Source organism: Trematomus bernacchii, unplaced genomic scaffold (assembly GCF_902827165.1).
Source record: "Trematomus bernacchii unplaced genomic scaffold, fTreBer1.1, whole genome shotgun sequence".
Taxonomy (NCBI): Eukaryota; Metazoa; Chordata; class Actinopteri; order Perciformes; family Nototheniidae; genus Trematomus; species Trematomus bernacchii.
In genome coordinates, this window is record NW_022987724.1 from 859,340 (window position 1) to 883,233 (window position 23,894).

At 37.7% G+C, this 23,894-nt stretch overlaps 4 protein-coding genes across 5 annotated transcripts in view; all 4 read left to right on the forward strand.

Annotated features, from left to right (window-relative positions):
- Positions 1-353: 353 nt before the first annotated feature.
- Positions 354-14,688, forward strand: slc39a8 (solute carrier family 39 member 8). The gene is made up of 8 exons (XM_034144471.1): positions 354-901; positions 3,235-3,397; positions 6,870-7,039; positions 7,131-7,253; positions 8,806-8,976; positions 11,579-11,786; positions 13,152-13,336; positions 14,276-14,688. The coding sequence occupies exons 1-8, from the start codon at positions 677-679 to the stop codon at positions 14,417-14,419; spliced, it is 1,389 nt and encodes a 462-aa protein (XP_034000362.1). The 5' UTR covers positions 354-676; the 3' UTR covers positions 14,420-14,688.
- A 1,136-nt stretch (positions 14,689-15,824) lies between these two features.
- On the forward strand, positions 15,825-18,842 carry LOC117493886 (probable N-acetyltransferase camello). The gene is made up of 2 exons (XM_034144469.1): positions 15,825-15,940; positions 16,986-18,842. Exon 2 carries the CDS (start codon positions 17,001-17,003, stop codon positions 17,673-17,675), a length of 675 nt encoding a protein of 224 aa, XP_034000360.1. The 5' UTR covers positions 15,825-15,940; positions 16,986-17,000; the 3' UTR covers positions 17,676-18,842.
- Positions 18,843-19,691: 849 nt separating this feature from the next.
- On the forward strand, positions 19,692-21,903 carry LOC117493881 (probable N-acetyltransferase camello). Of its 2 annotated transcripts, none has more exons than XM_034144462.1 (2): positions 19,692-19,813; positions 20,640-21,903. In XM_034144462.1, the coding sequence occupies exon 2, from the start codon at positions 20,649-20,651 to the stop codon at positions 21,321-21,323; it is 675 nt and encodes a 224-aa protein (XP_034000353.1). In that variant the 5' UTR covers positions 19,692-19,813; positions 20,640-20,648; the 3' UTR covers positions 21,324-21,903. The 2 variants fall into 2 exon arrangements, with proteins under 2 accessions (XP_034000353.1, XP_034000354.1); XM_034144463.1 differs by lacking the exon at positions 19,692-19,813 and adding an exon at positions 19,830-19,956.
- A 1,207-nt stretch (positions 21,904-23,110) lies between these two features.
- The window catches only part of dctn1b (dynactin 1b), a 37,566-nt gene continuing 36,782 nt past the window's right edge, over positions 23,111-23,894 (forward strand). The window contains exon 1 of the mRNA XM_034144501.1: positions 23,111-23,183. The gene's annotated coding sequence lies outside the window, so the exon portion shown is untranslated. The remainder of the gene's footprint in view (positions 23,184-23,894) is intronic.

Here is a 23,894-nt window from a genome sequence, read left to right on the forward strand (position 1 = left end):
CATCAGTAAATTCATGGTTAACCAAATGTTTGCCATTGAATAAAGTAAACCCTGCTCTCTACTTCTACTCCCAGTTTTATTTTTATTTTGCAGCTGCCTCGTGCAGTAACCATGATCTGCCTCCAGGGGGCGACACTGACCTTTAATACCATCCTCATGTCTCGTGTTTATACTTTTTTTTCTTTCCAGCTGTTTTATAATTGAACTAACGGAGTCACAGCTGTACACGGAGTCACAGCCGTGTGTACTGTACTCTGCATGTCTCCTCCCAATTAACACGGTTGTGTTACCCTCTGCACACACACCCACACACACAGAACTACTTCCAAGCATGAGTGTGTGTGGCCTCAGTGTGTGTGTGTGTGAGCACGTTGCATACCAAGTGAGAAAGTGAGCCACAAAAGAAGGCATTATGAGTGCACGCGGTCGGTCACCTCCATGTTTTTCCTGCATGGCTGTGCAGACTGATCTTTGAACCTGATCTCTGATAAATCCCTCCGCGCACATCAGAGGAACTGCTTCTCCTAAAATAATTTAATCAGCGAGCAGGAAACTTAAAGGAGGAACCCTTTAAATTCCGCCTCAGTGCCATGGATCTGTGGACCTCTGCTGGGACATCCTGAGCAGCAGAAGGACTCGTTTTTTTTACCTCAAGAAAACTCCTACAAACACAGAGATGTTTACTTTAAAATGTTTTATCACGTGCATTTTGGTTTTTATACCGACGTGTCTCAGTAAAAAAGCTGTTGGCCGGGATGGGAAGGTATTTCTGGAGAATATTTTACGGTATTATGGACAAAATAATTCAATTTCAACGGAAAATCTGGAGAATCTACTGCTGCTAATCTCAGACAGAAGAGCTGAGCTGATAACTGAAGGAAACCCGCTGGCAGGCGAAGAGGTGAGCACAGAAACTATTTACATTTAAGTTTTATAAACGAATTAATGATCATTTACTAGAGTGCAGGGGATTTAAACGTGCTTGTCATGTGTTTATTATGGTGTAAAACATATTCATTGACAAACGATACTAAACTTTATTAAAGTTATTACATTGTTATATGGTTAAATATAAAAGGGAACTTTTTATGCTAGAGATTGCTCAAAAATGAACTAAATAAGAACAATGGCATAAAATACAAAGTTTATAACAAGTAATAATACCACCTAAGCAAAATGGAATAACAATACTAGTTTAAAAAAAGTGTAGTAACACAAAACAAGCTAAAATGGAAAAGTATGTTATACTCTTTCTACATGTTCATATTTCTTATTTTTAAGGCCCTTCTAGGGAGAGGCATTTTACAGGAGCTCTAAATAGTTTATACAATCTTTTCCATTTGATAATTGTTGTGCAATTCTTTATTTATATTGCAGTTCTCCCAATCAAATAACGAGTATCCTCTTTACTGTGTTGTGAAATGAACAGTGTGTTTGACACGTAACAATTGGTAGGACATTAAGTTAATGCAATCAGCATTGTTGTCATTGTTTCTATTGAACGATGTGTGATTACTCAATAAACTTGAGTAATCACACATTGTTTATAAAAACAATCATGACAACAATGCTGATGTAATTATCCTAATGATTTATTAATTGTCAATTACAACATAGGAATGCATAACAAAATGCAAGAGGAGTTTTATATATTAGGGTACATAAAAAAGTAGAAGTGAGTTACTAAAGTTTAGTTTTGAAATGTGTAAGTAAGTATATATATATATATATATATATATATATATATAAAATAAGTAAAACAAAGGCATCTGTGCATATAATTCGGACGACATCTTCTTTAAATGTATTTATCACATTTAAAACAAAAATATGAAAAATTCATATGAAGGAAGAGAGATGCAAGACACAGAAGCATTCAAAACAAATCAGGAAGGATTTTAGAGACAATAGGAGAAAACAATAAAATATGCACACAGGCTTCCAAAACTAAATCCAGTCGAAGCTTAGTCTATAATGCACTTAAAAAAACATGAACAAACAGTATACCACATTACTCGAGTGCAGTTTTTAAATAATGATGAATAAATAATGTAAACAAACACAAACGCCATTAACTGTGTGAATAATACAGCTGGCATCTAACACGAATAATCATTCTCAATATCAGAAATTAAAAGAACAAATGCAAAATAAAATCAAAGCAGGAAGCATTTAAAGAGATACTTAAAAACCATGATAGATTATGTTTACTATATATCTGAAAACACAAGGGAAATGTTTGTTCACAATTTTTCTTCCACACTTGCCCTCGCTAACATCTCAGTACATGAGCTAGTAGATCATTTTAATGCAAATTAATTTAAAGGGGACCTATCATGCAAAATGCACTTTTGTACGTCTTCTATACATGAATATGTGTCCCCGGTGTTCCAGGGAACTCACCAAGTGTCAGAAAACACAACCCTCTCTATTTTCCTCCATACCCAAATCTCTAAAAACGGGGCTGCAACGGATCTGATAAAAACTGACACAGATTTGAAAATGCTCTGACGTCAGGACGGAGGAGCTCCGCCTATATGGCCAAATCTCCACCTATCAGGGGAATGAGAGGTTGCCGTGGCATGGTAACAGCATGGTAACATGACGCTCGTAACTCGGCCCCTCCTTTGCAGGGGGGCGTGGTCAGCTGCAGCGCATGCAAAGACAGGGTGGAGGAGAGCAAAATAGAGCAAAATGAGGCATGGCTAAAATGCATGATCTGTTTGGTATTTTGAAAAAGAAAACGTATAAATATACCTTATATAGGTATGGCCCTACAATATATCATTCAAATATAGCATGATAGGTCCACTTTAAATGTTATATGCTACACTAATATGGCCAGGATCTGTTGAATTTTCTGAATATTGGGTTGCAGATTAACATTTTCAAAAGGGGGGTTCCTTTAGCATGAAACACTTGAAATAACTAAAGGATCAGTTAAAAAAGAAAGTAGAAAGTGAGGTTGAATAAAACTATTTCTGCTAAACAGTTAGCAATGATTGAGAGTCAGAGCTAAACATTTCAGATGTGTGTATCTCACACTGCACTCTAACTTTTAGTCATGTACCTTTTGTTTTATTATCTTTTCTTTTAAATGAGTGTTTTTAAATGCCATTTTATAATATGTTTCTTAATGTCTTTCATGTTTGTAAAGCACTTTAAATTGCCCTGTGTTGAAAGGTGCTATATAAATACACTTTCCTTGCCTAATGTCTGCTCTCTGTCCCTCAGTGTCAGTCTACAGAGCAGATTTTGTCTCACTTTGGCTTCAGCAATGAGAGCCAGCTGACGGTGGAGCATCTGGGGAGGATCTGCCCCGCGGTGCTGACCCAGGTCCTGCTGCCCTCCTGCCCCTACACCGGCTCCGAGACGCTGCTGCCCCAAGACTACTCCGGTGAGCCGCTTCATCGCAATGTTTGTTTATCTGTGGAGACTCCAGCAGCTCAGATAATTCTCAAAGTTCATCAGGGTTTGTTGTAGAGACTTGGAAGTTTAACGTACAATATTTCTTTTTGTGCCACAAGAGGGCTCTTAATGAAAGCAATGACAACAGACAGTGTAGCGCCAAATGGGATTACTTTATTACGGAAGAGGATTAGGGCCACATGAAACATTTTTTTGGAGGAGAGAAAAGTCAGAATTCTTTTCAAATCCTCCAAAAATGGTTTTCATGTGGCCCTAATCCTCTTCCGTGCTTTATTGATCATAGTTCAGGATCTTTTTTTACCAGGAGCAGAATGACCTGCAGAGAGCTCCTCTTCTACAAAGTAATCATGCCTGTTAAAGGTGGGGTAGGTAATTTTGGAGAAACCAGCTCGAGTGCGCTAGAATTTGAAAATACACAGCCGGAAAAAATCTGCCGCTTCCTTACAGAGCCCCTCCTCCAACACACACGAACGCGCACATGACCAATGAGGGCACGAGATAAGTTTGTGCACAGATGGAAGGCTGACAGGCAGGTAGGCCATCCAGTTATTTTAGCCGGGCCGGCTAAAATGATTGGTCGTACTTTTTACAGTATTACGTCTTCCACAGATGACATTTCTTTATGGATTTTATGTCAAAGCACTTAAGATATTCATTGCTATCGGGATGTTAAGAGCATTCCATGGAATATAACAAAAAGTGTATCTCGAGCCGGTTTCTCAAACTTACCTACCCCACCTTTAAGTCAAGCTGATAAAAACACTAAATAAAGATGTTTCTCTGGTGGACCCTGGGAAAAGCAGCTACGAGTTAAAGGTTATAACGTTAGCTTAGTTTGTATCTTTAATAACTTAATATCCAGATGTCGGAAAACTCAAAATTAAGTTAAGTTAAAAAGCAACAAATCTACCAAATGAACAGTAAAAATGTGGTATACAACTGGATAAAATGTCAATTTATGGACTGTTCTTTGTTTGAATAAAATATGAACAGTAAACAAAATCATAGTCATACCTTTTGAAAAGATTACCAATACTCTTTATAAAGAGGTGATACTGAAGGTAACTTTGTCTATTGTTGTACTTTTGTATTTTTACTCGACACATTGACACCTCCACCAAAGCCATTTTACAGTGTTAACCAAAGCAAAACATTATCAGTGTATCCGCTCCTAAATTTTATGGGTTCTTCCTTAGCCCATGTTTCATCCTGTCACAAAGTTTTATGAAAATCCGGCCGATAGTTCATCCAAAATGCTGCTGATAAACAAACTGTACCATAAATATAACTTCCATGGCGGAGGTAATTATGATAATATTATTACAGACCCAGCAATATTAAAGCAATAACATGTAGCTCCACCTTTACCAGCATGGTTAGGGTTAGTGTGTCGAAGTGATTGACACATTAATGCAGGGGTGTCAAACTCAATTTAATCGCGGGCCACATCAGCATTATGGCTGCACTCAAAGGGTCGGTTGTAACTTATATATAAATATATATATAAAATAATGTATTATATTACATTATTGCCTCTGCATTGGATTATTATCTGATAGGGTAATAACTTCCTAATTAACTACGTCTGAAAGCAGAAGTCTGGGGCAAATAATTGCAAGTCTCTTCAGTGAGAATGTCACTAAACGATTTAAAAAGAAAAGCTGGAAAAAAAGTCCAAAACAGAAGTGACATTTAAAAAAAAAAGGAAGTGACGTTTAAAAAAAAGGAAGTGACGTTTAAAAAAAGGAAGTGACATTTAAAAAAAAGAGTCAAATTCTAAGAAAAAAGGCATATTTAGAAGAAAAAAAGTCAAATTCTGACTAATTTCAGATGCATTGTGGGACATGTAGTTTATGGGCCCCCGGGCCTTGAGTTTGACACCCCTGCATTAATGCATCAATCATTATAATACAATAATAAACATTATTCAAAAAAATTGAACTTACTTTCGGTACTTAAAGAATATGTTATGCTAATAATAGTACTACAGTTAATAAAGAGTTTAATGCAGAACTTTTACTTGTAACAGAGAACTCTTAACACTACTTTTACATATCAAATATATAATACTTCTACCATCAAAGACAAATAATGCCTTCCATGCCAGTTATATATGAGTTTTTTTTACAATATTATGCTATTCAAAATGGATTTATATATATCAATAATTATGCATATCAAATGTTCAACATGCACTTTTTTGTGTTTTATTAAAAAAAATAACTGGCTTAGTGACTGGTAATCTGTTTTAACGTCACTCAGAACGTTTTTAAATTTAAAGTATTCCCTTTGTTTTAAGTAAATTATAATGGTAACTAAAAAGGCATTTGGGTTGTTCCTTTTGTTCGGATTTGAACCTTTTCTCAGGTCGTCACTTTTTATCATCTCCTTCTTTTCTCTCTCCTCTCATGACTTTTAATAATCAAAAACCATAGTCATTTACTGTGAAGCTATGTAACGCTTAAACAATGTCCTGGGCTGACTCAGAACCGCTGACCGTCAAACGCTCCCTCCTCTTCCTCCTCCTCCTCCTCCTCCTCAGTACTGTTGACAGTTGCAACCATCTGTGACTGTTTTTCAGTCAGTGTGTTGATATTGATGCACGCTGTGAGCAGAATTTCTCCTCTGCAAATAAATAAAGAGTTCCTTCGTGTGCTAGAAATCCTTGGAAACACTTACATCTTAATTTGGTGTTTTCAAGGTTTGAAAAGTGCTTAGATTTTTAATAAAAGGCATAAAACCCCCTACATTTAGGTTACTATTGCAATGCTCATTCAGATCAGACTGGCCTAATAACATAGAGTTACTTATTGAAAGGCTTCTTTTTGGCTGCTTCGGGCACTTGTACCATAAGTGTATGGATAAGCATGCATCATGTTTAACACACACACACACACACACACACCCACACACACACACACACACACACACACACACACACACACACACACACACACACACACACACACACACACACACACACACACACACACACACACACACACACACACGCAATAAAGGGCAACGCAATGACACAAACATACTGGCCAGTAGGAGCCATGGCTGCGCTGTTTTGTAGACTTTAATGAGCGTCTGTTTGGACGTTACGGTTTTGAGCATACAGTCAGACCAGGTTTTCGCAGTTTCTACAGCATCGATCAAATCATGTCATGCAGGACACCGATAGACATACAAGCCAGACATGAAGTACATCGGTCCAAGGGTTGGCAAGATAATCAAAACTCAGATACACACACCCCAAACATATATATACACACAGAGACGTCTGTCAATATAGTATGTTATACTATGTGTTTTCCTTTAAATTGCCACCCTTCTTATACTGAACGTCCTTCACCTATCATGTTTGAAAAGGCACCTTGAAAATGCTTCAAAATAGCTGTTAAATAACTGTCGATCCATGATTTGTGCCCTGACAGTGTGGGGTTACGGGTTTCTGTCCGTCACTGTGATCAACCTGGCGTCTCTGCTCGGCCTCTTCCTGATCCCCTTCACCAAGAAGCCATATTTCCCCAAACTGCTGACCTACTTCATCGGCCTCGCTATCGGGACGCTCTTCTCCAACGCTGTGCTGCAGCTCATACCCGAGGTTAGTAACAGGTGGAATTAATACGATGTTTTTGTGATAATTAAAGGGAAATGATTGTATGTGCCACTAACGTTTTTCTGTTAATCCACAGGCGCTTGGTTTTGATCCCAAATTGGATGACTATGTGGAGAACGCAGTTGGAATATTTGGAGGGTTTTATCTCCTTTTCGTTGTGGAGAAGGTACTGAAAATGGCTCTCAGGATAGACGATGAGGTAAGATCACATCTGTGTCTCTGAAGTTGTTGTGTGTCTCTTTGTGGTTGTGTGTCTCTTTTAGGTCATTTTGGGTCAAAACCTGATTTGTATGTGTCTCTTTGAGTGACATTTTGTAGGGCAGCGGGGGCAGCCAGGACTCTTTGGGCACATTGCCAAACTCATATCTCTTTCTTTATTTACGCATGTGCTATTTCCTGGAACAGCCTTCTGATACACATTATTTTTCCTGTTGCTGATAATCCATCATTGTAATTTATTGCAGAGTAATATCCTGTTTTGCAGTTGTCCAATGTCCATTAAGTCATCTTGTTTATTAGCTCATTAGGATGCCACGTAATGACTACAGGGAGGAAATTACACTTGGAAGTCATGCATATTTTTTAGATCATTTTGCAGGGTCATGAAAAAAAAAAGTCAAACTTTGTGACCTCGTAAGATTTGGCACATATTCCTAACATTACCCTTTAACCAGGGGTGTTCTAACTTTTTGAATGGGGACCAGATTACAGTAAATAATGTAAAAATAAGTTTAGCTAGCTGCCTCTCGTCATATGGGTTATTTTAAAAGATTTACTAAGGTTTTTTCTTTAGCAGTTTAACAGTCCTTCAATCAATAGTTTAATAGCCTATCCTAGCATTTCCTGTACATATAAGTTTTGAAGAGGAATTACTTCTTTGAAAATACCTTCTTTTAAAGGGGCAATGAACAATAATCAACACTCAAACAAATGTACCACAACTTAGTCCGGCATCCTATAGTAATAAACACAAATGTAGGACATTAAGGAAACATAAAAAGCTATTTCGTGAAAGTTGACAAAGTCAGTGAGATTTAAATTGTAGAATAAAGTTAAACAGTGTGAAAGTCACATTTTATAACAATTCACATCCACATATATTCACACATTCACAATGACATTCTTGAAAAAAGCTATATGTCAAACATTAAAGGTAGGGTAGGTAAGTTTGAGAAACCGGCTCGAGTGCGCTAGAATTTGAAAATACACAACCGGAAAAAATCTGCCACTTCCTTACAGAGCCCCTCCTCCAACATACACAAACGCGCACATGACCAATGAGGGCACGAGATAAGTTTGTGCACAGATGGAAGGCTGACAGGCAGGTAGGCCATCCAGTTATTTTAGCCGGGCCGGCTAAAATGATTGGTCGTACTTTTTACAGTACTACGGCTTCCACAGATGACATTTTTTTATGGATTTTTTGTCAAAGCACTTTAAGATATTCATTGCTATCGGGATGTTAAGAGCATTCCATGGAATATAACAAAAAGTGTATCTCGAGCCGGTTTCTCAAACTTACCTACCCCACCTTTAAAGCTAAGACCAAGACTCAGTTAGCTTAGCTTTGAATAAAACCTTGCAGTAGTAGGCATTTTTAGTCTTCACTATAAATATTTGCAGCTAATGTGTTGAAATTATGTGGTCTTTAAGTATTGCATTGCGGACAATCTTGAATTATCTCCTCAGCTTACTTTAAACCTACCTAATGTTTTTCCTCAGCTGACTTACTTTGTCTCTCTTGTTGTTAGCATGGCCACAGCGACTTCACTCCTTCTGATCCTCCTCAAGAAAACTTGCTCCAGAACGGGGATTTACCGGAGAAAAAGGACTCCATTGTTCTGACCAGCGTCAACACCATCGCCACCGACAAGAGCAGCCCGAACGCTGAGCCTGTGAACACAAACGTGACGACCTCTCAGGTACCAGATCAATAAGGCACCTGCCTCATCTCATGCCTCAACTAGACCTATGTTATGGATTTATTAACACAGTTTTCCAACCCAGAAATGTGTCATTTTAATCTGGTCTCCTGTCTGCAAGAAGCCCTCATAAATGTACTTTTTATTCCATTTTAAGCCACATTTTACCAGACACTTTTTAGATCTTGTATCTCTATATCTTAATCTGATAAAGAATTTTAGGTTTAAGAATGTCAGAGAAACGAGCTGAGCAATCGTTAGCCTTTAGCTCATGTCCCCTCCATTCATGGTACACTAGAAAGACAGATTTAAAGCGTATATACTGCTTTATTTATGAGTTTTAATTGTTTAAATCAGCGGCTCAGTTTGTTTTGGAGAAGGGGAGATCTCGGTGGATAATTTTGCTTTAAAACTGACTGCAATGAAGTCAATGGAGGCTACCAAACTCCGTCCTCTGTTACTGTTTTTATTGAAAGGGCCACACAGTTCAGATGGGGTTATTACACTCCTAATTCCCACCTCTTTGGCATTCAATCAACTATTTCTGCATACATTGCAAATTAACCCTCACGGCTCTCACCCTCGAACTCAACGATCTTTAATCTAATGAGCAGCTACATCTTATAATAAACTTGTCAAAACGGTGAGTGTTTTCTGACATGTTATCTTAGGTAATTAATAGAGATTTACTGTCCACCTCTGTCCGCTATCACAGATACACCTGACAGGAATGAATCATGGACTATAAATACATTACGTGTATTACGTGCACATCTTATCATTAGGTGTCCTTCACCTACAAACGGGTCACTCAATGAGACAAGTAGCTACTGAAAGAGTTGAAAAGGAACTCAAAAAGTACAAAGGAAACTACAAAGAGGAACAAAATATGCAAAAAGTGACACAAAGCAAATACTGAAAGACTCAAAATTACCACAAAGAGGTACGACTGAATTACAGACACACAATGTCTACATAGAGAAAACGTGACTACAAAGACACACTTAACAACTACAAAGAGACAAAGAACAGCTATATAAGACACTAAAATGACTCCAAAGATAAACAACATGGCAAAGATTTACAGAGAAACAAAATAACTACTATTTATTAGTCTAAGTCTTGGTCTTAGTTCCAGCCTCACAGTATTTTATCGAGCTGTTATCAGTGACAGGGGGCGATTAGACTGCTGTTAATATTTAACACTGAAATCTCCCGTGTCATATGGAGGCTCTGAAGGATCAAAAACCTAAACAAACAGAAGTGCTGGTGGCACAGAGGGACGAAGGTTTTAGATCCTTCTCCTCTTGCTAAATGCAGGGATTGTCTGTCTGGAGCACAAAGACTCCTTGTTTGTCTCGCTGGCTGATAAAAGGACCGTCTTGTCACTACAGAGTATCTTTAACCAAGACCCAGAACCTCTGTTTATGTCCGCTCATTCTCCGGATTCACATTACAAACACTGAGGCCATTATATTTGTAATCGAATAGTTCCTTAGCAAATGCTGCACATTTATAAATATGTTTCCTGTAATGTGGTTTATTGGTATCTGATACATTTTGTGAATCCAAGAGGGGACACGTTTACATTTTTGGCATTCATGATGATTAGCTCATTGGTACTCAACCTGAGGGTCAGGAGATCATTCCTGAGGGTCGCCAGAGAGAAAACATTGAATTAACCCAATAAATAAAATGAGATTTTGGAATGGAAATGGGCTTTCACATTACATTGCATTTACTGTAATAATATGCACCAGAAAGCCAGCAATCTGGACCACTATAGCACCACCATGGGGTTTACTGGGAAATGTCTCCATAAATACTGGATGGATTCCCACTAAACTTTGAACAGACATTCATGTCCTACTCAGTAAAAGAACATTGTTTGCCATTGCATTGAGGTCCATTGTTTGATCTGGCCCACAAATCAATTCAGGTAAAGGTCGGACCGCCTGGTTGTAGCTGAATGAGTGAACTTGAATCAGTTAAAGGGTGTCAGGTGTCTTGAAACACGTCTCCATTAGGCTACATTGCACGCCAACATTATTGTGCCATACATAGGTTTGTTGAATATGCTGCATGTGAGTTTTACTTCAATAAACAGTTATTTTTGTTTATTAGGGTTATGTGCAGATGTTGCACGCCAAAAGGATACACTTTGCACACTTACGATCAACGATCTTTTACTTTTTTGGTTATTAAATGTCAAAAAAACGATTGGCTTTTCATATTTAGGTTCTTGTAAGTTCTTGAATATAAGCCTACCTGTAATAATGTCATCATAATGTATAACCTTACTGAACTAAATGCTGTGATGTCTAAGCAATAATAATAACAACCAACCAGTTTGATAAGAATAAAACAAAAAATTAAGAGACACTTCTAAAATAACAGTGGAAGATCTGTGAGTTTCGTTGGGACATGAAATACAACTTGATAATATCCTTACATTTGTGGAGGATTTGAGCTGTATTTTAACCATAGATATTGTTGTTTGTCTTTGTGGCTCCCTAAATTGACATTTGTTTGCGTGTCACTCTTCTTCTCTAAATTCAAATGATAGTCGTGTGTTTTCTAACCTGATTTATTCCTCTTGCAGGACGTGCAGGTATCAGGCATGATGTGCCACTGGCTGCGAGGAACTCGTGTCTCCAGCATCAAGACGGTGGCGTGGATGATCACTCTGAGCGATGCGGTGCACAACTTCATCGACGGCCTGGCTATCGGCGCCTCGTTCACCGTGTCCCTCCTGGCGGGCTTCAGTACGTCCACCGCCATCGTGTGCGAGGAGTTCCCCCACGAGCTCGGTAAGGATGATAACCTGTTCATATTACGCCAGGCTAATATTACTTCCATCCACAGACAACTCAAATGTCTAATTCTGGTGGAGATCCCAAACTTACTGAAGCTCCAAGGCAGGGGTGTCCAAACTTTTTTCACAGAGGGCCACATACAGAAAAATATACGAAGGGCTGGGCCACTCACTAGAGTAGAGGTATATTGTCTCATAAGTTCAGTTATAAGTTAGCAAAATCAATCAAATGTAGGTAAATGATGCTTGATACTTAAAAATGCCTTAAGAAAAAAACAGCCTACATCACAGCTGTCCATTTATTTTGTTACAAAAAGTGTTCAGCTCATCCCTTAAAACAGAAGCCTCAGACTGATTATAATAAGGGGAATAGGAAGGGTTTATTTCAAGCTTGTTATGCAAATAAGTTATCAACTTACAAAATGTTTTCAACTTTAATTGACTGAATTAATTTGAAAAGTGGACTTATTAATACATGAATACTACTGTGTAATATATTTGTACATATATATTGAAGAAGTACAATATAAGTTTCATTTGTGGCACATATTCCATTATACTTTTTGAATTTGCTGAGGGCCGATTCCAAATGGGCCGTGGGCCGCATTTGGCCTCCGGGCCGTAGTTTGGACACCCCTGCTCTAAGGGATGAGAACATAGAATTCTCGTAATCCATTTTTTGGAAAGTCTCAAGGTGTGACATTCCTCTCAGAGCTTCCATACAAATGCTGGATTTTGGGGATAAAGTGTCCAAAATGTCATCTAGAATATAGCTACATTTTATGGCCCTAAGAAAAGTGTCAGGTTTTAAGGTTTTAATTAAGGTGATATTAATCACAATGCCAAGCTGGAATAGTTTTCAGTACAACAAATCATTCTGTGAAACAGGGTGTTATCAAACAAACAACAGTAAAACTTAACAGGAAAACTGGATTTCAGCAGATTAAAAACAGATTATGTCTTTTCACACAAACGAAAAGGACTATTAGTGAATGTATGATCTTTATTGACCTCTACTGACATAATGCAGCATTGCACCAAAACTCTTCTATGATGTGTTTCAACTTCAAACATTTAATAAACAAAAAATTGAAATGTAATCCAATACAACTTTCATTATTGTAACCAATGTATTACAAAACCGTCTACAAAAAAAGACTACAAATCAAACACTATTGTATTGCATTGCGTGTCATTGTCCAGATGTTTTCGGAGAGATTTCAAGAGATGAGCAAACTGGATGCATTAAGGCGGTGAAGAAATATGTAGAGATTATCTGAATTAAAAGTCTTATCAGTTCAAATGTGTTTGTGTTGTGCAGAAATGTCCATAACAACCCTGTGTTTTGTTCGGTCTGCAGGGGACTTTGTGATCCTGCTGAACGCTGGTATGACCGTCCCACAGGCCATTTTCTTCAACATGCTGTCTGCGGTGTCGTGTTACATCGGGCTGGCGTTCGGCATCCTGCTCGGGAGCAACTTTGCCCCCAATGCAATCTTTGCCATCGCGGGAGGAATGTTTCTGTACATTGCTCTGGCAGACATGGTGAGTCACATTATCCCACCTGAGGTCACTCCACACCTGCAGACTGCAGCTCGGTTTTTATGGTGTTATTTAGAGCCACTTTATATGTCTGTTTTTGTCAACAGGTCACATTTAAAGCCAAAACTAACAGTCTATTAGTCCATCTCGCCCCCCTTCTATGTGCTGCCCAATGCCCTTCCATCCTTACTAGATATTTTAAGCATCTATAGTTGATATTTTCTGATATTAACCATGTATCAAATGCATTCATGTCAAATGTGCTGCTTCATTGGCAGTTTCTCTGAGCCTAACACAGTGTTTTAGTGACTTTTGTGTTATAGTTTTGTGGAAATATCAGCAGAAATATTGGACTTTCTATGATAGTGTCTGGCCAATGTGATTTCAACTTTCCAGGGCAATAAAATAGGCCTATAAATCAACGTTGTGTTTACAGTTTGTTATGCTGACCCCAAGTGGCCAAGAAAAAGGCTCAGCAATGCTCAGTGTTAGAGTTCTTAAAAAGAGTAAAAACATAGATTTAAAAAATGTATTCATATAAAAGAAATTGAAAAATATGTTTGTTCTTAACTTGTTAAGTAGCTTGACACCATCAGAGTTATTTTTCCGGTAACAGTGAACACAGAGGAATAACTCCTAGTAGGATAAATGTATTCTTAGTGTCTTTTGATTGGATTTGTTGAAAATAAGACAAATGTCATAAAAACATGACCTCTTGTTGTAGGCCGAACCTGCCATTTTTAAACCAGTTTTGTCCTCATAGTGTAATAGATATTTCAGATGTTAAAAACATCCATGTTCCTTTCCCCTTTTATTCATGTCAACAAATTAATAATTCTAGGCACACAAATCCCACTTCCTGTTTGTATATTATTACCTCCCATGATATGATCAATAAGGGTATGGTCATTTCTGATATCTGATTTTGTTTATTCGCCTCAGTTTCCGGAGATGGAGAAAATTTCACGGGAACAGAAGGGGACTTCCAACAAGATCATCTTCTTCATCATCCAGAACGTGGGGCTGCTGAGCGGCTTCGCCATCATCCTGCTCATCACCATGTACGCAGGGGAAATCAACCTCTAGAGAGAGACTAAGGAACAAAAACTGGAAAGAAAAATTCAATAAAAAATGAGCTGCTTCTATTTCTACTCACTCGGCTGGGCGGGAAAGTGAATGTAAATGTTTTGTACGAACAAAACCAAAATGGAAAAAAAAAGCTTTTATATCTTTTGACTATCAAGTAAGTGGAACGTTTAGCTCCATAAAAAGGGAAATCTGTACAATCATTATGTATGAACTCTAGTCAAATTGTGTTTTTTTGAGGAGACAATAAATTATTTTTTCAGTCTTCATATGGCGTACAATATCTTGTGTTTATTGTTTCTCATGGCTGCAGTGTTTGACCTCCGAGTTGTGTGACCTCTGTGACCTTCATTGGTTCTTTTTCCTGAAAGATTTTTAAATAAAGTTAGTATTTCTACGTCAAAAAATCTCCTATATGATTCCATAAGCTCCAAGTATTAAAACCTGGTTGCTCTACATCAAAGGTTTCCTTTTTATGCAATTTATTATAAAGAAAAAGAAAGTTGTCCGCCTTCAGGGTTGTATTGCTTTGACAGTTTCTCTCAGTGGCTCTTTGATAACAGCAATAATATCTAACATGAAACGCCACAAATACAAAAGTTAACTAAAACATTTGACCTATGTTACCCCACTCTATGTATTCTGTAAACATTTTTACCTTTACGTTGTTATGTATGAAACCCATTTAATGTTGTAATAATAGCAACGTAATTTTACTTATATTTACTTTAAATATTTTGTGGGTTAAGGTAGACCTGCAACTAATGTTTTATTTCTCTATTAATTATTTGTAAGGCTAATCATTTGATCAGTTCAGAAAATAACTTGCAGAAAATGTTGAAAAATATTCATCCTACTCCAACCAGTTGAGAAACACTGTTGTGGATAGTCATCATTAGCCATCTCTTTTAGCAAGAGTTTTTTTTAGTTAAATACAATAAATACTTCCCTATTTATGTAATGCTAACAACACAGTATGATCCTTACATATAGTAAGGCAAACATAGCACCAGTGTCAATCAATTATTTAAAGTCACACCATAAATGGCTGGGATTCGGTAACGTTTTGTAATTATATTTACATCTCTTTTATAAAAACTAAATTATACAATCAGCTGGTCTGCAAGCGGCAGCCAATCCACAGGAAAGCAAGTGGTACAAGTTGCGTCCAAGTGACACCGCAGAGCTCGTATTTATCCATATTAAATTGGAAAATGATAAACCGCCCGTTAGAAAAAAACAATTTATCCTAGATGTAATTCCGCTTCGGATATTTAAAAGATGTCTATATTATAGTGATAATAGTTCCAACATGTATATGGCAAAATAGGTGCGAATCGCATACTAGAAGGAAGGCAGGTTGATTTTCCCATTCGGCTGCTGTACAGTGAATGCAGCATATCGTAGTTGGGGAAGTAGGAGACAAATGAAAAGAAACGCGATTGACTTCTGGAAACTTTTCTGATTTGTTCACACAATCCACCTTCAACCCCGCCTTCAACAAGGATTACAATAAACACGGTGAGTCATGTTTAATAACCCCGTTTATTTGTATCGGGAAAAAATGAAATGAAGTCATATCAAATCCTTGGTCGCGCTGTGAAGCTACATGATGCTAGCTGCTTATCAGAGGATTTAAAGTGTTTGATTAAGGTTTTTAAAGTTTGTTTGATCCGATCCACGTTGGCATTCAGCATCTTCATTAACATTATAGTTAATGAAGATGCTGTTTGGCTTTTCGTTAAAACCGTTATAAAATGACTCGCGTGACATTTGAGATTATTATTCGTTCTGATTGATTATTGAGTTTGTTAAATGCAAAATAAGCACACATGTATAATTATAATCAAAACATATAATATATATTATTCCGAAATGGCCCAATCTGCATAATGACTACTTGTACTTGTCAGAATAGAATTGGGAGGGATGAAACCCTCTTTAATGGTCACACATGCAGAGCACACAGCATACGCAGTGACATTTGTTCTCTGCATTTAACCCATTTTAGTACCAGGAGTCTAGTACTAGGCAGCTATTGTACAGAGCCACTGCGGACAGAATAATTGTAGAATAATACAATCTTTTAGGTACAGTTTTGTGATCAGATGAGGTTTTATTTACTGCAGTGGAGAAAGAACACAACACATAACAAACAACAAACGCTTGTATTATCTCTGACAAAGACTGACCTTCTTGAGAGGATTACAGTAAACAACATGATAGATAAAAGGTGTGGGCTGGGCTGATTTTCAAGTGCTAGTATTTCTTTTTCTGGGTGTAACACATTTTTGATTAATCAACATAGGATTGCGATTGTGCATATTGTGATATCTGCAAAACCAATAATCTCAAGTAGTCCAAGGTACAAATCAAAAAAAGTAAACACAAAAACGAGATTTAATCTACAATTTAGACTTTTTTCTATTCTCCCCCGTCATGTCTTGCTTTCTTTAAAAAAAAAAGGCCCAAGTGATGTATTGATTAAATATGATTGCAAAACAGATTTTTCTTGTCATTTGTCATATTTTCAACCTCTCACATTTTAACCTGGACTTGTTTTCAGAATCAGGGCTGAGCCATGGCGAATATTCAGATCCGGAAGTATCGGGACGAAGACTCGGAGGCGGTGAGGGACACCTACACCATGGGGATGAGCGAGCACGTGCCCTCCTCCTTCATGCACATGCTGAAACAGCCACCGACCCAAATGGTGCTCATGTGCATTTTTTGCGCCCTCATCACCAGCTCCAAGTCTTTCCTGTTACCCATCCTGGCAGTCACCCTGGTCCTGGCTGGGGCCCGGCAGTTGGTCGTCCACGTGTTCAACAGACACATCGACACCTCACTCAGTAATGACCTGAAAAACATCAGCGAGACCTACCTGAAGCAGAAAGACTCGTGTTTTTGGGTGGCTGAATTCGATGGAGTGGTGGTCGGCACGGCGGCTTGCCTCCCTGCTGAGAATGCGCCTGCGTGTTTGGAGTTGAAACGCATGTCTGTGCGCCGCACTCACCGCAGGATGGGCATCGCTAAGGCTCTGTGTCGGACAGTCGCTGAATTTACTCGTGAACGAGGTTTTGCAGCCGTTTTACTGGTTACCTCTGTGGTGGCTACAGACGCTCAGAAGCTGTATGAGGACATGGGCTACAAGAAGATACGACAGTTTGTTATTCCTGAGCTTGCTGGCAAAATCATGAACTTCACTCTAATAGAGTACAGACTGGATTTACAGAGAGAGGGGAAAAGTGAATGAGTCGTTATTTAGCTGAAACCCTAAGACTGTTCAATTTTTGGGAAAGGAACCATTCATTTATGCAGTTTCTATACTTATATTTTGACGGTATGCTTTGCCTCTAAAGGGATAGTCCCGATTGTTTGAAGTTGGGTTGTAGGAAGTACAGTATAGCCCTTTTGGTCAGGAACTGAAGACGTCAAATCAATGTATGCATCGCCAAAGCCACCAGACTTTATTTCCAGTTTTTGCAAATGGAGTCTTGTGGTAAGACTCCAAATCACTGCCTCAGTTCTCTGTCAAAAATAGATGCCGGAGAGTAGGGCTGTGCGATTATGGCAAAAATCATAATCACGATTATTTGGGTCAATCATTGATATCACGATTATTAAATACGATTATTCATTGACTTTGAAAAAATCCATTTATTGAACTTTAAAACAAATACAAATAATAATTTGAACAGTATCTTTTTAACTGTTGATTACCCTGAACGTGTAATTCAACTGAAAAACCAATACAAAAATAAATGATACATTTAAATAAATAATATCAAAATAATAAATACCAATAAACAAGATCAACAAATATTTTGGAGCGCACTTCCACAAGCTACTAAACATATATAAATATGATAAATACAAATAAATGAGACCAAAATTAATTAGATCAAATATGTTGCAGTGTACTGTCACAACCTAGCAAAGCAAAATAATTGTTTTTTTCGATTATGTTGTTTTCGTAATTGTGGCAGGCCAAAATCGTAATTGCGATTAAAATACGATTAATTGCACAGCCCTACCGGAGAGCATGATAGGGCATGAAAATATAAAAAATATAACATTCCTTTAAACTGATATTAATCATTTAAGTGGCTCAATTACCTTTTTATGATCACAGCAGTACATTGCTTAATGGCTGGCACTAAGCCAAGCTATCCCTTTAGGTCAACAAAACACGGATAACAGTATCTACATAAGGAACTGTTTACTCCACACACGCGTAGTAAAGGTTAGCCATGTTTTCTTTTGTTACAAACACACACGCGACAGATTGATCATTAATCCTTTCTTTTCTTCTGATGATGTTTTGTGTTGATTAAGCTACTTGAAAGTCATTTTATTATTTAATTGTGTAAATGATTTCCTTTCTACATGATATTTACAATAAACTGATCGATAAACATAATTCTACAATGTGTAGCATTTGTTTAAATGTATTTTGTGTTACTGTTAGGGGTTCTATTTTTTCCTAAACTATTTCTCGAGCTAACATATTTTCTTGCTCAAACCACTGTGTTATTGTTATCCGATATATTTGCAATATAAATTAGGTGTTTGTAAATCTGTGGACACTAAGGTGCTTCACATACATGAGCGTTGAAATAAATGAGTTAAGCTGTGGGTATGGTTTAAGATTGTAATACTTTAGCATACTTCCCATTCTTATCATATCAACAACATAACTAGGGAGCATGTTGTATTGCAGTAGTTGAACTGTGTGTACTTAAGTTCAACAGCATTGCTCTCTGACATAGTATTTTATAAGCATGTGCTATGTGTACTTTAAACCAGGAATATGAATGTGATCAGGAAACTATTTCCCAGTTGTTCCCTTTGAAACAAAGCCCTGCAGATTAACGTTTTATTTTCCTTCATCCCATTTGTGATGCTGGAGGCATACATAAGAGAGTGAAGCACATGTTCAGCCAAACAGTATTTTCTTTGTGAGAGCGAGAGGAAGTTTGTAGTGACCACAGGGCATATCAGATAATAAGGATTCGGGCAATAGCAGTGATACAAGATGCTTTCAAGTGACACCCAAAAGCTCTTTTTTATCTATATCCTTTTTTAAATTATATGCAGCCCGGTAGGAAAATAACTTCACCCCAGATTTAATGTCTGTTTGTATGTTTGACGGATGTGTGTTTGGAGGTGATAGTAGTATTAACAATTAGATGGCAAAATGGATGTTTTGCCATAACGAGAATCCCATACTAGGGTGACGGGATGTGGATTTTCCCATGTTGCTGCTGTACAGTGAATGCAGCATATCCTTGTTGGGGAAGTAGGAGACGCATGAGACGACTTCCTGAAACTTTTCTGTTCTCTTCACACAATCCACTAACCCTGACTTCAACAAGAATTGAAATAAACACGGTGAGTCTTGTTTAATAACCCCGTTTATTTAATCGACAGCAAATTAAATTAGATCAAATAAAATCCTTGGTAGCTCTGTGATGCTAGCCCTGATGCTAGCTGCTGTTAGCTAATCAGAGGAATTCAAGTATTTACGTTGAACGGTACGTATGGTTTTGTTATTTTTTTTACATGCATATTGAATGCCTATGTGTTACAGTTGTTTGCAAATATACCTGTCTTTTCGTTTAAACCGTTATAAACTGACTCACGTGACATTTGAGCGTCATTGACACTGTTTTGTTTACATTTCACTTCCGCATTGATCATTATTCATTTTTGATTGATTCATTAATTTGTAAAATGGATAATAAACTCAAATCCCACACTCCACTTTGACTAGATGCAGAGATCGAAGAGTTACTCAGATTATGAACTTAAGTAAAATGACCAGTACTAGTGTAAAAAAAATACTTAATTACAAGTAAAAGTTCTGTATTCAAAGTGGTACTTAAGTCAAATTAAAAAGGTATTGGCATCAAATTATACTTGAAGTACTCTTTCTGCAGAATAGCTTAAATTCTTATATGATAGTTATTGATTAATGTTCAACACTTCAATGTTGCACTTGGTAAAGGTGGGGTTTATTCCTTATTGGTCCATATTTGATATTTTATACTCGAGAAGTAATTGCAAATATCTGCATTATGCATTGCTTCCCTGTAGAAAAGGCAGGCTTCAGCACAATGTGATACTGAAAAGAAACAAAGCAAATGTATTACCGCGACTGATTTATCTAGTCAATATTTTGTAACCTCTGACATTTTGATTTCCTGTTATAAATCAGGGCTGAGCCATGGCCAGTTTTCAGATCCGGAAGTATCGGGACGAGGACTCGGAGGCGGTGAGGGACACCTTCACCATGGGGATGAGCGAGCACGTGCCCTCCTCCTTCATGCACATGATGAAACAGCCACTGACCCAAATGGTGCTCATGTGCCTGTTCTGCGCCCTCATCACCAGCTCCAAGTCTTTCCTGTTACCCATCCTGGCCGTCACCCTGGTCCTGGCTGGGGCTCGGCAGTTGGTCGTCTACATGTTCAATAAATACATCGACACCTCACTCAGTAAGGACCTCAATAACATCAGCGAAACCTACCTGAAGCAGAAGGACTCGTGCTTTTGGGTGGCTGAAGTCGATGGAGTGGTGGTCGGCACGGTGGCTTGCCTCCCTGCTGAGAATGCGCCTGCGTGTTTGGAGTTGAAGCGCATGTCTGTACGCCGCAGTCACCGCAGGATGGGCATCGCTAAGGCTCTGTGTCGGACAGTCACTGAATTTACTCGTGAACGAGGTTTTGCAGCTGTTTTGCTGTTCACCTCTGTGGTGCAGACAGACGCTCAGAAGCTGTATGAGGACATGGGCTACAAGAAGATACGAGAGTTTGTTGTTCCTGAGCTTGCTGCCAAAATCATGAACTTCACTCTGATGGAGTACAGACTGGATTTACAGAGAGAGGGGAAAAGTGAATGAGTTGTTAATTAAATTAGACACAAAGACTATAACATTTTAGGGTTAAGGAACCGTCCATTTATTCAGTTGCAATACTTACTTTTTGCCAGCATTCATTGGCCATAAAGGGACAGTCATGATTGTTTAAAGTTGGGTTGTAGGAAGTACAGTATAGCCCTTTTGAACTTGTAACTGAAGATGTTATATAATTGTATGCTTTTCCCAAAGCCACCAGACTTTATTTAAAAAACAAATATTTGTTACTGTTACATTTCAGTTGTTGTCAATAGAGCCTGGTTGAAAGACTCCAGATCACTAATTTGGTTCTCTGTCTAAAAGCATGATAAAGCAATGGGAATATTTTAAATCAAGCAAAACAAATATTTCAACTTAATTGCTTGGAAACCAGGCTGGCACCAAACTATCCCTTTAGGTCGATAAACCACAGGCAACAGTATCCACATAAAGAGCAGTTTACTCTACACAGGTTAATAACATGTTAGTATGTTGAATAAGCTACTTGAAAGTAATTTTATTATTTAATTTTCTAAATGATTTATTTTTACATGATACTTATAGAATAAACTAATGGATAAACATACTTTCAGTACAATGTGTATCATTCGTTTCTTTTGTTTTTTTGTATTACTATTAGGGATGCCATATCCTCCTGGACTTATTCAGGCTCACACATTTTTTCTTGCCTAAATTGCTTTGTTATTGTTACACATTTTTATTGCAATATAAATCAGGTGTTTGTTAATCTGTGAACACTAAGGGGCTTCAGATAAATGAGCGTTGAAATACATTTTAAGCCCCATGTCTGGTTTTAGGACTTTCATATTTTAGCATACATTATTTTCATATCAACCATTAACATTTAGCTGGAGAAAGCATTGCACTATTTATACTTCATGTACTTTAGTTCAACAGCATTGCTCTCTGGCATAGTATTTTATATGCATGTGCAATGTGTATTTTTTACCAGGAATAGGAGTGTGATCAGGGAACTATTTCCCAGCTGCCCTGCAGCTTAACATTTTCATTTTCCTTCACCACATTTGTGTTGCTGGAGTTATAAAAGTGAGTGAAGCACCTGTTCAGCCAAACAGGAAGAACAAGTATTTTCTTTGTGAGAGCCAGAGAAAGTTTGCTATGACCACAGGCCATGGACAAATCAGATATTTATGGGTCTAAGGAACATTTGTCAAAAGCCCCACAGACACACTCACATAAAACAACTGTGCATGCACAGGTGTTCTAGCTTAATTGTCATTAATTTCCACTTTTGATTGAGTTTTTATGCTTACTCTCTATTCTGTTGTAAATGTTTTACTTTCCATTTTTTAGGGGGTGAATATTTGGATGTGTGCATTTCCCTCACCACTCCTCAATTCCCTTTTTTCTTACCTCGTAATTTTTCATATAATAACCTGTACTTTCTTGCACAGAGTTGATATACATACATAATAACAGCAAAAGAAAAACTCCTCAGGGAAACATGATTTAAAGAGGAATGGCCCTTAATAACAACAACATAATAATAAACTTAAAAAAGTGCTTCACAACAATTCAAAAGTAATAATACAATATAAATGTACTCAATTATTTGCACTAGACATTGAGTCGTAGTAGGCTATGTGTCTATAAAAACTTCCCATCTTTAAAATACTCACCAGTGAATGCAATAATACATTTAAACATCTTTATAGTCCAATACCAGTAATACAACTCTCCCCTGGCTCCTCTGTGAGTGAGGCGGGTCAGTCAGGCAGCAGCTCGGCCACCTCAGCTCGGATGTGTCCGGTCAGACCTCCATGGATGGATGTAGCCTGGACGGGACGAAGCTGAACGGTTAGCCGGATCTTTTCACACAAACAGGTAAGATTTAGCTTTAACATGTCATCTGGTGAATGGGAAATACTTTCAAAACACATTTAAATACATGTTTAGAAAGATATACGTGTGTGTCTTGTTCAATTTAACTCGAGTTAAGACGTTTTGTGTGAGAATGCCATCCGAAGCTAACGGTTGCTATTGCTAGCAGCTGGCCAGGGAGTGTCCTCCCAACTGACAGCTGACAGCACCAAACATCAGCCAAAAAAGATAGCATTTAAGAACCAGTTGCAGTCGATAAAATACATTATTTGATCATCTAAAAGACTGAAATAGAGTCTTAATTATTCCAAATAATTATAAAGCTTTGGCTGTGGGTAATTGAGACACGTGGATCATGTTTTCCAGCACTAATTGGTATGATTTAGGCTTTATTCTAGTTTTAATGAACTAAACCTTGATAGTTTTCTCCTAATTTCTCATTCAATGTGGGTAATCTGTCGGTAGAAACTGTCATGTCAGGCTGCAGCCACACCCATGCTGTGATTTATTAATATCCCAACAGTCATAGGTTATTAAATAATTCAATATTAGTGTTATTCGATAGATTTATTTTAATAATACTTCATCATTTTTTTTTTAAATAAATGACTAAAATAGCAATACATTGGTCAGTGGGATATATGTGGAGCAGTGCATGGTCTCCTAACTTTGATCTCACTAGATGGCACTACATTATTTACTCTCACATTAGTC

Coding starts and splice junctions, on each gene's coding strand:
- LOC117493886 (XM_034144469.1), top strand. CDS start 17,001: ATGGCGAATATTCAGATCCGGAAGTATCGGGACGAAGACTCGGAGGCG.
- slc39a8 (XM_034144471.1), top strand. CDS start 677: ATGTTTACTTTAAAATGTTTTATCACGTGCATTTTGGTTTTTATACCG. Junction 7,254..8,805: donor CTCTCAGGATAGACGATGAG/GTAAGATCACAT, acceptor TCTTGTTGTTAG/CATGGCCACAGCGACTTCAC. Junction 13,337..14,275: donor ACATTGCTCTGGCAGACATG/GTGAGTCACATT, acceptor TATTCGCCTCAG/TTTCCGGAGATGGAGAAAAT.
- LOC117493881 (XM_034144462.1), top strand. CDS start 20,649: ATGGCCAGTTTTCAGATCCGGAAGTATCGGGACGAGGACTCGGAGGCG.